General features: G+C 42.1%; 1 protein-coding gene across 1 annotated transcript; it reads right to left on the bottom strand.

Annotated features, from left to right (window-relative positions):
* Positions 1-8071: 8071 nt before the first annotated feature.
* On the bottom strand, positions 8072-13773 carry cited4a (Cbp/p300-interacting transactivator, with Glu/Asp-rich carboxy-terminal domain, 4a). Its single transcript, XM_020090712.2, is given in 4 exon segments — positions 8072-11217; positions 13589-13638; positions 13641-13715; positions 13717-13773. Coding segments are annotated over 4 exon segments (909 nt in total). The 5' UTR covers positions 13759-13773; the 3' UTR covers positions 8072-10475.
* Between the last annotated feature and the right edge of the window lie 505 nt (positions 13774-14278).

Here is a 14278-nt window from a genome sequence, read left to right as displayed (position 1 = left end):
AACAGACGAAACACAAGCTTCTATCGTCTTCTCTGCTGACTCACACCCCTTCTTGCATGGACAGACGTTCTGTCTATCAGTCACAATGAGTATTCTGGCATTGTCACCTTCATAGATCACCCCCACCCATACACACATACACACCCTTCAACCCACCTGTCCTATCACATGTCTCTCCTCTGGTCGAGACACATGGCCACCCACACTGAGCTGGGATCACTGTTTATTGCTGGTTCTCCATAATATTGGACAGTCTCGACAAATTGAATTGAATGACATCCTCTGAGAACACGCCAGGGTGATGCTGGGGTAATGGGGTCAAAGGTTTTACTGACTGGGGGCGTAAACGTGCATTGGAAAAGTTCATGGTAGTCTGCTCTGATAAAGTTCTAGTAACTAGCTATTATCTTGGGTGTGCATTTTACATATTAGCCTGCAAACTTTTTATATTTGTGTGTGAGTGTGTGTCAGCTTGTCTCTGTCGCTCTTCATACAAACAAAAACGATCACATGTATTTAGTTATTAATCGATGGTGTTGGATCGTTCCAGTCACTTTAACCCTGATGTCATAGGCTGTGTGCGTCACTTCTCTTCTTGTGTGGGGCAGGTGTTCAAATATCTCATAATCTCAAGAGCGAAGGAAACAAACAGAGTAAACTTCAACACTTCAGATCCTAATAACTTCTGACTAATGTTTGTGTTTTTTGATTACGTGTTAAGTGAGCGCGGGTCAGCGGGGGAGTGAGGAGGGAAGACATGCACCGGAGTAATACAGCAGACATGCACATTCATAATGCACTTCTGTCCTGATCCTATCAGCTAAGGCAATCATTTTGCAGTAAGGGAAACCCAGGAAAAGTCAGGTGTTCTAATTTCAAAGTGATATCAAAAGTCTAACACTCTCACAAGTGACCTGACACTACACCTTGTTGCACATACCTGAGATACTTGTGTCTCATCATCTTTCTTTTGTCTTCAAGCCTGATTCACCTACTTGACTGGAGTGCTGTCATGAGTCATCATGTAAGTAAGAGTGCATGGGAATGTGGATGAGGCTGGCTTTCTCGGACAGTGAGACTCAACTACTAAAGAAACAGACATTATCAAACCGGAAATCCCAAAAATGAACTTGCTGTTGCTTCAGGGCGATGAGAGTGAATGAACTGCAGAAAGTCACATCAAAGCTTGGGAAAGGGTGTGGTTCAAGCTCTGGCAGGCCTGAATCAAAGTGTCCTTTACTAATGTTGAATTCTTGGATTTGACTTTTAACTGTCAGCCGAGTGTCACTGGGGTGCAAAACATTGAAAGAGGTTTCAGTGAACTATCATTAATCTGCAGAATGTTGTGTTCTACAGTCCTTCCACTAAACTAATGGCAAATAGTGTTATATCTCTTTAAAAGACCCTTTTCAGATCAGCTTATTACATTGTTGGTGTTGTATTTAGACTCTGCCAACTTTTGTTTTTCATCTTTCATATCCTTTAGTATATTATCCTTTTAGTATTATTTTAAGCATTATTATTCTGTTTCCTACACAATGTATTGCTTTTTGTTGTTTGTAATAATTTCCACATGGGGACAATAAAGTAAATTTGATTTGAGAAAGGATGTTCTAATTTGTCCTCTGTTTTATTGCTTTCATTTTTACTGGATACTGTTATATAAATCCGGTTTATAATTATCATTATTATCAATATTGGAATCAAGGCATTATCTGCCCATGTCTTTTCTGTGGCCCAACTTGTTCACCAACCATTGATCACTACAGATCAAAATTATACTAAAATTAAATATATTAACAATGGTACTGTATGGTCAGCTGATGGGACGTGGACCAAACTAAAAAAACGTGTTAAATAAAAGGTTTATGTCATTTCAGGGAGGTCTTCAATAGATCAGTTGAAGAAGTTTCTCTTAAGTTTTGTTTTAATTTGTTGGAAAACTGGTCGAGAAGCCATGATCGACAGATAAGATTGACTCACAATAGGCCGGGCGGGTGTATCAGCACTGCTCTACCTGCTGGCTCCAACTGTCATCAGTGAAAGATGAAAGTGCGCTTGTCCAGGATATTTTGACTTCATATTTGTTCAGAGGTAGGAAGTGGAGACCATCATCCACCTTTATATTTAGTGTATGCATTATACTCATCAGCATTGTCTTTCAGCAAAAAACATCTTGTAAAATGCCACTGCACACTACCGAGCAGGAAACTCAAACAGACACAGTTTGAGATTCACTGGTGAACACAATGGAGAGTTCAGGAGCTAAAAAAACAGATATTCCCCATAAGGATGATACCTGAAATAACTAGTAAGAGGGATTTGTTTGGTTTGTTACTTTGAACCAAAGTGCAGTGAAATGCAGTTAAGATAATTATACTTATAGTTGATTCTTTCTTTCATCAATTGTATGTATCTGTATTCCTTCTAATGCTGGGCCTGCCTCGGCTTGTAGCTGTGAGCTTGCGCTTGCTGAAAAGATGACGTTATCTTTTATTTTAGATCAATCTGACTTCTTCATGTGAATCATCACACCTCCTCTCACATAAACTGCTGTTTTCAGATTTGAACCAGCTGAGGATTCTCAGGAAATCTGATTTATTCAGAAATCGGCTAAATGGCACAGTTTGCTAACCTTGTACTAGGAGCTGACAGGGTAAAGTCAAGGTAAGTTTGTGTTCGCACATACAGGTAATGTCTAGAGAAGTTCAGGGTTGCAGTGCATGTGTGAAAGCAAGTATAAAATAGACTCCACTATACCTTGCGATTACTGCAGCGTCATGTGTTGTGGCTCTGAAAGCCCTGGAGTCAGCAGTGCTTTAAAGTATTACCATTTCAGAACACACGTGGCACACAGAGCCTCCCTGCTGTCCCACCAGGTGGACCTGGCAGTGCCAGCCCTGCTCTGTGTCCTGGATTAGACTTGGCTTGCAGACAGAACAACGAGACTGGGGATAAGAGCTGGTTGCCGTGTGTTAAACAGTCGAGGCCGACACTTGTTTGAAGTGAACCAGTTTGGTCAGTAGATGAAGGGACAGAATACCAGGAAAACACAGTGAAGTGCATATGCCTTATAAATGTGTACACTATACACAGTGCAATACGACTCCTCGAATAGTGAATTGCTGTTTCACTTTGCGGTGTATGAGCAAATCTATTCTTACTGTTGTACTCATTGGAAACGACCAGCTGCATGAAACAGCTCTTTTGAAATGAAAGGCCTTGTTCACACCTGATATCAACATCTGTCTCCAGTGATTTGAGCTAAAGTAGCCACCTGGCAGAGGAATGCATCAACACACGTGTCCCCAGGGGTTGAGGGCTCTACAGCTCTACAATGAAATAAGATTTAACCAATCCACAAACAGAAGAAATTGATATTTGGTGGTTCATCTTAATATTGTGGTGGTGGTCACAAGTAAAGCAGGGAATGTGAAACACAGAGAAGTGTAACAAGTACTTTCAATTCATTTTGAAACAGCAGGACAGAGGACATCAGCTGAGTAAGTCCTTTGTGTGGCCCCGGACACATTTGTGTTCCCACAGCTGAAAGAATGTGGCCACATGTGTCCCAGACCTCCTCCAGCAGTGGTCTGAGTATTAGGATCTCAATTGTGTCCTAAAGCCATTTTCTAATGAAAACGATCTCTGTCCACATGAGCTCTGTATCAGTTTTAATTCCTGTCCACACTAACACACCTGAAAATATCACGTGACCACTCACATGCCTTTGCATTTCCACATGCATTTGGTTGTTAAATGCAGAATTGGCACAGATTGTATGACTATTAGTCAGTCTCCAACACATGTAAACAGTTCTAACACTGTAAAATGCTGAATTTAACTGTAAAATAGCTGTTAGCAATGGAACTCATGCCAAGTGGTGATCAGAGAAGAGCAGGAGATGACCTGTACAGCAACAGCCTCCTGCTGCTAGCTGGAAGCCTGCAAATACATAGCATTCAGTGAGGAAGTGTGGAAAGAGAGTACATACAGTACAGTTTGCTGTGGCCAGTTATTCAAATTGCATTCATGATTCATGCAATTGCTGTTGTTATACATTGAATGTTCAATCACAGGTTTTTAATTGCAACTTTAAACTTTGAATACATCTACAGGAGGTCTCATATTTATATATATATATATATATACAAAAAAATGAACTTATCAGACTAGTGTATCTGTTCCTACAAGGCAGGCAGGAGGCAAGTGGAGCTGCTGATAAATGATTTGCCAATGCATTGTGTTGTCACATGGCTTCGTATTTCATTGTGGCAAAAGTTGAGCCAAGTTTAGCTGTTTTTCTGGACAACCCAGGAAACTGTTGACACAGTGAAATCACTGAAATAAATGAGAATACTGACTTTTCCATGCACTGCTCATGGAGGTCTGAACGTAGTTCTGCACACGCATCAAGCCTGTAACACTATAGCGTCTAAAAACAATAAATTGTCGGCCTGCCAGGGAATTTGAGATTTCCCAATATCAACTAGATGAACTCTAAATGTATTTCCCAACTGTAATACTTCAGAGCTTCATACAGGCAAAATCACCATGTGCTTTAAAGAGGAGGAAGGTGGGAGGTTTTCACTGTTGTAACAACAAGGTCATAGAGCCTTATGCTAGCTGTAGCGATGATTCACAATAATGACTTTCAACCAGTTCAAATAAATTTTACTCAAGTCACACTGATGTTCACTACACTCATCCATTGGGAATCTGACAATGAAAATTGGCAAAACTAACGGCATCAGCAATTTTACTGAGGACACAATGGTGGAAGAGAGATATTCTCAATTCTGGTGCTTCTTGTACTTTTGGTCTGAAAACTGTGTAACCAACATTTAATAACAACTAATTTTGAATTACTTGTACACCCTGCCCAATAGCAAGTTGTCTTGTCAGTGGTGACTTGTGAAGGGACGTGGAGCAGGAAAGTTAACACTGACGAAGCTATAGCTTTGGCTGTGTTGCACCATTCACTCATTTTAATCTCTTGAGTCAGACTATCATCGGTTCCAAAAAAAGCGATGGCATATGAAAATTGAGACAGGAGTCAAAGACTCATTTCCCCTCTTCCCTATTTCTACTGAACTGAATCGAGCACAAAGGTGAATAAGCCAAAGGAGAGTAAAGTGAAGAGTTCAGAAAAAACACAGAGAATCTCTGGGAGCTACTATAGCACTATAGCCTATAACCTTCTAATGAGTTAGTGGTTGGCTCCAGGCTTCATATAACCAAAGCTGTTTCCAGACGTAAGCTCCAGAAAATGTCTGTACAAATAGGTCTGAGCTTTCTCCAGAGTTTGTCTTTCACATGTGAAGAACATAAAAGAAGATTTGTTCACAGAAATGTCTTCAGACAGTTTCAGTCTTGGCACTTTGAATCAATTTGACTCACAGTACTCATTTTAAGACCACCCCTGAACAGCTGGATATTTAGGGTCCCGGTTCACTGATCTTTTCACATAGACCACTTTCTCAACTCGTGTAAAAGAGAAATAGAGGAGGGAAACAGCAGCAAGATAGCAGGAGCGTTAGAGAGAAGAATAGGATGGGATTAAGTGCTGTATCATCAGTGCTCTAAATTAAAGAAGTTCCGGGAGGAAATATTTAACTCGCTCATCTTAATAGCTGGAGAAAGACGTCACCCTTGACTGTGCTGTTGCTGTAAAAGGTTGCTCTGAGGGGGCCTTTGAGCTACCAAATGAGACCCTGCAGGCTCTCATGTTTGGTATGCTTACAGTTAATAGGGTTATTTAGAGAGAGGATATCAACCTCCCTGCCTTGCTTTAGGAAAGGGCTGAATGATACAGTTTCCTGTTTATACTTGGAAGAGAGAAACTTCTCCTCAGCTATTATTCTCTGGACATGTATGTGCATTGTATTATCCATCCATAGACGAGGCAGAAGAAGGAACGAGAAGTTAAGAAATAAGTAAGTCTTCACTGTACAAGTTGAATAAGAAGTTAAGTAAAACAAGATTTTGTTGCTACAGCCTTGCTTGGTCTGGTAGTTGTCGACACAGTCGGACATTGATGTTTCAAAGTGTGGATTACGCCACAAATACTTGTGTAACAAATGAAAAGAGAAAGCCACGGAGAAGTTCAAAGCCCGACTTCTCTCACACGTCCGCACAGCTGGCCAATCACAGTGTGAAGTGAGTGAGCGTGTTGGATCGTCAGCTTTGCAGAGTTACAGAAACGCTCGGACACAGTCTCCTCTACTTGAGGTCGGAGTGGCAGAAGGGATCCAAAGTCATCCAACCAGCCGGTAAAAGAGTACAAAGAGAAGCTTAGCTGTTCAATGATGTTCACAGTCTGTTTTCCTGCCTGCTCTATTTGGGCTGGGCAGGTAGTCTACAGTGGGTCTTATCAGGGGGCTTTCACTGTCTGCTGCTGCTGGTGGAAATATGACAGCAGGGAGTGAACTAAAACTGTTAGGTTGGAGACAATACAAGCAAAAGCAATCATCTGAAAGATGTTAAAATACTCAATACATCTGAGCAGAAGTGTACAACACACACGTCACTGCACATTTAACCCAGTGTTGATGAACAGAAATATATAAGTGGAGCTTTAAATTAGAGTTACATATGATTCTGTTACATCACTGTGATCCAGCAACTAGATACACCCAACAAGTGTTATGTAGCCATAACACTGGATATACTTCAACCTGCTATCTGTCATTGTCATCTGCAACAACTTGCACAACAACCAGGTTGTTTCCGTGAGGTCCAATGTGCCAGCTGCCTTAAAAATTGGATTACTTTTATCTCTTGGTGTAGATGTGTTCAATTCTCCAATTCTCCCTAGAAAATATAAATGGTTTAATGCAAGATTTTTTATCATATCTCTGACAGCACAGACATAATGTTTACCTTATTGTTCTTTATGATTGTCAAACCTCTGCCTCTGTTTTCCCTCATTTTGTCATTATTCTCAATACGTTTCAGTGGCATAATATCAATTATGTCTCTGTCTTTCCCAAATTCATGTTTTCACACACACTGAATCGAAGATGGAGTATGTTCTATACATGTCCCAGATGGGAGGGAAGCTGTTTTATGATGAATGGCCGTACATCTCGACTCTGGTGTTACGTGTTCCCTCACCTCAAATTGGGGCATTTCACTAGGAAATAGGGGACAAACAGTGCAAAAGCAGAAACCATTGGAGATATCACAATGTTCTTTTTAGTTAAATCTAACAAAATAAGCTTTTTTTTTTTTTTTTACGTTTTTCAACTTTTTACCTGATTGAACTGTTTTTGAACTCTTTTTTCTTATTTACTTACATTATTTATCTCTATTTTATTCATGTGTACGCTTGTATTTTTTATGGAGCATTTATCCACTGATACTGGATTTTTAGAGTTGATATTGATATGTCAGCCAAGAAAAATGTTTTTACATAAACAGAAGATTGTTGTTGGGGGATTATTTGTTCTTTTATCAACCCTTTGAAAGCTGTGGGTGATCTCACAAACATTTGTCACAGTTGGATTCTGTCGCTGGTTTGCCCTGCTGCATGTTTTAGTTTTCAAAGATCCATGAAAACCAGCACAAGGACAAAACGCTGCCTTGATGAATAACATCATGTGGAGCAGCACGTGTATTCCAGATCTCCGAATATGACTTTACAGCTCAGCTCATGAGAGTTTTAGAATTCATGAATTAAAATAGAATTCATGTTACACAAGTCTCACCCCAGTTATTTGTTACAGAACACCACACCATTTTCATTACGCTCTTGTTACTCTGGTTTACGACACGTTCCAGGCACACAGTGAACTAAAAAGAAAGTTAGGTTCACCTTCGTGCTGCCACTGTGCTGACTCACCTTTTTGTAGGATTTGTTGTTTGTACTTTGCTCTTGTGTTTGCTGATCGCTTTTTATGTAGAGGAAACCGACTACAGAATAAACCTCAGGCAAGCAGGACAAATCAACCTAATCTCAAAGCCCCTGTGGTTTAAATGGCGCTATTATCTATGAATCAAGTCCATGTGTCGTAATGTGCTGTTTATCGCAGCTGACGGTGGATGGGAGTCATTGACAAACAAAGAGTAGTTTCTTTAAATAAATATTTTATTTGAAAATAAATACATTTTCTTAAAATAGAATCAATAACATTACAAAAGCTTTGGGGAAATGGGAAAAGGGAGAGGGGGGTTACCCAAATAAATGATGTGTAATTTTGGAACAAGGAGTACAATCTCACACGTTTATCTACCATCTTAAGACAAGTTCCCACAAAGTGTTGTACTGTACATTCTCAGCTGCTTTGTGGGAAAGTGGTGGCATCCCTCACGCTTGCTTTAACATGCAGTCTACTTGGTCTTAAAGCTTCACGCCCCTGCACCCAGAAACATTGGTTTACTGTATCTACACACTTGTTTGTAAATTTTTTTAGGATATAATCTCTTGTCAACACATCAAAACCAGCCACTGATTAACATTTACAACTGACAGTGTTTTTTTTAAGTACCTTAAATGCATCTAGATCAACTTCACCTCTAGTCTACAATACAAAGATACAATACACAAGAAGGCTGCGCTTATGGATATAGCAGGAATCAGAGGCCACCGTCTCGCTAAGGCCAAAAGTGTTTCCATTTTAACTGCGAGCTCCGTTTAGCTGCAGTTTGCCAGGCAGAAAGTAAAACAGAGCGGGAACTCGCTGGCACTTGTCTGCCTCTATAGCAGCGTTTCAATGCCCATTGTTTGACTGGAGAGCTAGGGAGATGGCAGATCTCCAGAGAGACAGGGACAGCAGCACAGTTTTGGTACAGATTAACACAGTGCACCAGCGCAGCCCTGACCCCTCTGACAGCGCCACAAATAGCATTAGGAGTGCAGGAAGTTCTCCCTCAGCTGGCCTGCAGTGGCAAAAGCAGCAGCCTTGACAAAAAAAACGAATTACCAATTGCGCTAAAAAAATTGAGAGAAAAGCGCCACGGAACACGTTTGTTTTGTAATTATTGAGCCGCTGGAGAATGTGCAATTCGACCTCAATTAAGACAAGCGTGTGAGAACATGTAATTGAAATCTAATCAGTAGAAAAGCAGCAGAGTAAGCTAATCTATGGCAAAAACAACAACTTTGCACACTTTGTGGTCCTCGCTCTTCCTGCCTAATGAAATCAATGCCACAGGTAGCGTCAGCTTTAAATAATGATTACACTAAGTGCTGCCGGGGAGCGCAGTGTCCACATGTTGTGTCCACACACCCAAATCTCTCTCCCCTCTTCGCCAAGCAGCCTCAAATCAGCTTCCGCGTACCAGCCAATGGTTTAGGGACGACAAAGCCATTCGGTGGGTTTTAAATGCCTCACTGCACTCACCACACACAGGTCCGCACACAAATAACACACGAATATCCTGCAATCACACACCTTTTTTTTTTTGCCCTTCCTGTTTGAGAAAAATAATCACTTTTCAGACCTGTGACCAACAGCTTCTGATAGCGTCTTTTTTGTTTGGCTTTTCTTGACTCTATTGCACCAGGCCACAGGAATGTTGTATACATATCTTTCTCCATTCTTAACTTTTCTTGCATTTCTACTAATTAGTACCCCAAGGTTTGCTTGCAGCGAGGACCTAAATGTCAGAGCCATTTTAAGTTTAAGCCAACACTCTAAGCAACGCGCTATTTTGCCAATGATTCAATCACAGTTAAATAGCATGGAACAGATGCGATACATTTAATGATAGCAGTTTTTTTTATCTGAGTCAGGTAGATGAAACTGAAAGCTGAAATAATCTTTGTCGCATATTTCCAATCTGATATCAACCTCATCGTGTCTCTCGGAAATGCTTCACAACACAACTCACTCTCCTGCTCTTCAAGGAAATGTGTAGGGTTTGTTTTTTTTTGTAGGAACTCTGTTTTGAAGAGCCAGCCTTCAATATACACACAAACTAAAAATCATTCTCAACTCTAAATCCCTTCATCCTTGTATGAACAAATTCAAAGGTCAAACTTTTATAAATTTGTAAAATGTTTGCTACTAGTAGAAGGTGTAAGGAGAATTCAAATACATTTGAAGATGTCACAGAATCTTGCAGACCCAGATGGACAGTCTTCCCAGGTTTTCTTCCCCACTTGTGTAAGTTAAGCTTACAATTATCCCAAAGCCTTGGCACTGCAGGCACAAGTGCTGAGGGGCAGATGGGTACAGACAGAGCCCGCTGCATCAGGATGCATGGTTGGGGCCAAATTCAGCAGATCTTACTGGCACCAGCTGAAAGAAGTGAAACCTGGTGCTTTTGCTGCGTTTTCTCTCATTACAATTCTTCATCAACTCGCAGGCAAAGTCAGTGTGAAGGCATGCTAGACACTGTCATTTACACAGACACAGATACACCCAAACAGAACAGAGAGATTGTCTCCTCTCGCTGTGCTACTGTGGCCACTCAGTCATTCTTTGGGGTGTCCAGTCCAAATAAGTCAAACCGGCTTCCGGCCGCTTCGTTCAACAGCTCACCGTGCTCGGCTGCTGTTTGCACACAAAGTCCGAAATGAAGTCAAACTCATTCTGTCCAAGGAAGAGCTCAGGCAGCTCCTGAACGCGATCCAACCCAAACTCCAGCACCAGCGAAGTCAGAACCTCCTCGTCAATCAGATCCATGTCCATGCCATTCAGCCCCAAAGGGCCGCCAATGTGCTGCATGCCTGATAGCTGGGCCGGACCCATCCGGTACTGTGCACCGTTGGGCATGTGGTGTCCGTTGGCCGAGCTGAGCGGGTGTCCATGATACTGAGTGTTGAGTTTCTGCAGGTGCATGCTCGCCATGAGCTGCTGGGAGGTGAGGTTACCAGGGATGTACTGCTGAGCGTGGCCACCCTGCTGCTGCTGCTGCTGCTGCTGCTGCTGTTGCTGCTGCTGCTGCTGGGGGTGCATGTGGTGGTGGTGGTGCTGTTGCTGCTGTGGCCCCTGCCCATTGTACATCATGTTTCCAGACATCATCTGGTGGTGGTGGTTGGCCATTGGAGCACCGTTCACAGGCCCGCCCATACCTCCAGGTCCCACCATGGCTGACCTCTGCCTCATGGCAGCCTCCATGTTCTGAGGGTTCCTGCTGTAATGCATCACCTGGCCATTGGGCAGACTGCGCAGGCCAGGCTGACCATTGTGCTGTGGAGGTCCATTCATGCCCATCCTGAAGCTGTGGCTCATGGGCATCATCATGTGTTCGGCCATGGTTGCTCTGTCACTATAGAAAATTATGAAAATAAAAGACATTAAATTAGATTTGAAATGCTCCCACTATTCATTACCACCTAAATAAGATTTAAAGATCTGCAATTTAAAGGGCTATTCCATCGAAGAAGTTGAGTTTATTCATTATGAGAAGTAGGCCTACTACTGCGGCAGTGTGAGTGTGGGCCTTCTGCCTTTAGTGGCTTTGGAGGGAACTTTCAAATGTGATGGATTCTTTATTTTAAGGTTAAGTCAAAATTTTAATACATTTTTTCCTCTTAAGAGATGAAGGAATAAAACATGGTCAAAATGGTGAAAGACAGTTGAGCATGAATAGTAAAGACTGGCCCGGTGAGCAAAGGATCCATATTCAAAATGTGCAGGTTGTCCCACACAGCTATTGACGACTGCAACAGGACACTTCAACTAAGTCGAGCAGGGACTTCCACTTAAATAAGACTGACTCATCTGCAACCGGTGTTGTGTTTCATGTCAGGGCATTAGCCTGATATTTGCAGATTGCTGGGTAGTTAGCGCATGGTTCAACTACAGTGGTTTCTTTTCTCATAATCATAATGTGCCCTCGACAAACATTCAACGTGAGCGCAAATCAGTGTGTCAGCTACCCACAGACAGCTGTCGTTACTAAAGACAACAAAGGACCCATTTATTGTGCACACCGATAGCTGCTTACAAAACAGATGTGTAGTTGTTCTAATTGTAGTTTCTAGTTCAGTGCGAGGAGCACATGCACAGTTGGTGCTTTTGAAGCGTCGTTGCCGAATGGACAAATGCGGCACAACAAATTGGAAGGGACGTCCACACAAAGCCTAAACTACCCCTGATGACGAAACCACCATCACGCTGACCCTCGTGTCAGCACAACACAACTTAACACTGGCTAATTAAAGCAAACAATGTGCATGTTCTGATGATTCAAGTCTTTACATTTTACACACTATTCTCTAAACCACACCTAACAAAACAAGTTCCATAACAAGAAATAATCCTGATGACATCATAGCATCCAAGATGATGTCATCAGCATAATCTCAGACTGGGCTTGAGATTTATATAATATTTTTGGTGTGTGTGTCTGTGTGTCCAAAAATTCTGTCTGCATTACAAACAGCAGGACGGATGTGTTAAAATATGAGAGTTCAGGAAGCAGGGAGGGTTAAATAAAAATAATATTATCCAGCTGCACTATGGGAAATGTAGGATCCAGTGTTTTTGGAGCTTGACCCACTCATGCAACAAAAAGTCTGGATAGCTCAGACTCAGCTGCTCGTATTTAAACTGTTATTTCTTTAATATGTTTCTGGTGAGTTTCCCAATTTTATTGTAGCATTTTACTAAATTGTTTAGCTGCCCTTTAAAACCATAAAAAAACAGTATCGACAAGCTCTGACTGTCGAAACTACTCTTTCCTCCACAGCTTCTCTTTCTGTTAAGGCTTCAAGTGAAATAGGGAAGCTCCTCAGTCAGTGACAAAGACATATCAAACCTCCAAAATTACACCATCAGTGAATTACCACTGAATAACACACGACAAGGGAGGGCAGCAATACCCTTGCAGCCAAAAGGACGCAGAGGAATGCTTCTCCAGACCACACACACACCTCCCCCCTCTTTCTCTCTCTCTCTCTCTCCTTTAACACACATCAACCTAACTCTGTCTTCACACAGTCATTACAAAAGATCTTCAATTAAGATTGCCCACAGATGACAAACAGAACGAGCCCATGCGTGCTGACGCTGTAATTTGGCTGACAAGGTTATTGGCCTGTTAAAAATGAATTACATTATTTTTATAAGCTGCCCCTGAATGGGGGTGATCATAAAAAACGCATCCACAGCGAGACATGTAATGACTATGTCTCTAAAAAGCAAAGATATATCAGGCTATTAAAAGAAAAAGCCTTCCCCAAAAAATAACTGGTGATGCCCCTGGCTGCTTGTAGAAATACAGCCCTGTTAGTGCTGATAAAACAAGACACTTTCCTCAATGGCCTAAATCCTCCTCAGAATATTCTGCTCCTTTGCTACTAATTACAGCCTATCACAGAGCTGGATTATCGTTCAGACAAATGTCACTTTGTGAATACACAGTCCGAGGGGGTGTAATAACTGCTGGCATCATTACACGAGCATGTTTCACCATTTTTCTTAATCTTAGGGGAATGTGCGCGCGGGCTGTTTCGCGCAATTCGATGCCATGGAACCGCAACAAATTGTAAAACGCAGCAAGTAAACACACTGTGTCCATGTGAAACGAGATCGATTTCTTTCGAAGCTTGATTCGGGTTTTTTTTTTTTTTAATTCATTTAGTCTGCAAAGGGGATAAAGTACCTGCCTCTGAGTGGCAGAAGACGACACCTACCCGATGCGTAAAAGCAGAATCCGAGCGGAGAAGTTGGATCGGTGCCGGCGGGGTTTGTTTCTCCAGCTGATGCTCCGGCTACATGCAGCCCTGCGGTGGATTCAAACTCTGCGGCGTCTCGGCCAGTGAGAGGAGTTTGTTTTCTGGTTCAACTGAGGGATTATATACATCTATAAAGCACACAGCGCGAGAGAGGGGGAGAGAGAGAGAGAGAGGGAGAGGAGGAGCTACCGTCCTCTCCGTCTCCTTTGTTGCCATTGGTCCTTCCCCCTTAATCACTGTGCAAAGAAACGCTCACTAACTACCTCCACTGATCCAGCGGAGCAGCAGAGAGAGAGAGAGAGAGAGTGTGTGTGTGTGTGTGTGTGCGTGTGTGTGTGTGTGTGTTGGAGAGATTTCACCACCGCCTGCCTTCATTACCCTTACACTATTATCCCTAATGATCCCAACTCTCTTAACTGAAAGCTTTCTGTTTAAAGAGCAGCAGGGAGGGATCCTTCAGTCCTGCTGCATGAGCCACTTCTGCAGCAAAGAACAAACCATTGTGACGGTGTGTTTGACTGCACACAGCGTCAAGCTGCATGTGGAGCTGTTTGGAATACATGCTGCTGGATGGATCTGTGTAATTATATACGTAGGACGACATGCAGCTGTAGGCTATTAGGGATATCTTAAAAAAATAAGAAGTCA

This window comes from Paralichthys olivaceus, chromosome 20, assembly GCF_024713975.1.
Source record: "Paralichthys olivaceus isolate ysfri-2021 chromosome 20, ASM2471397v2, whole genome shotgun sequence".
Taxonomy (NCBI): Eukaryota; Metazoa; Chordata; class Actinopteri; order Pleuronectiformes; family Paralichthyidae; genus Paralichthys; species Paralichthys olivaceus.
The sequence above is the reverse complement of the archived record's forward strand: the minus strand, read 5'-3'. Positions and strand labels throughout refer to the sequence as shown.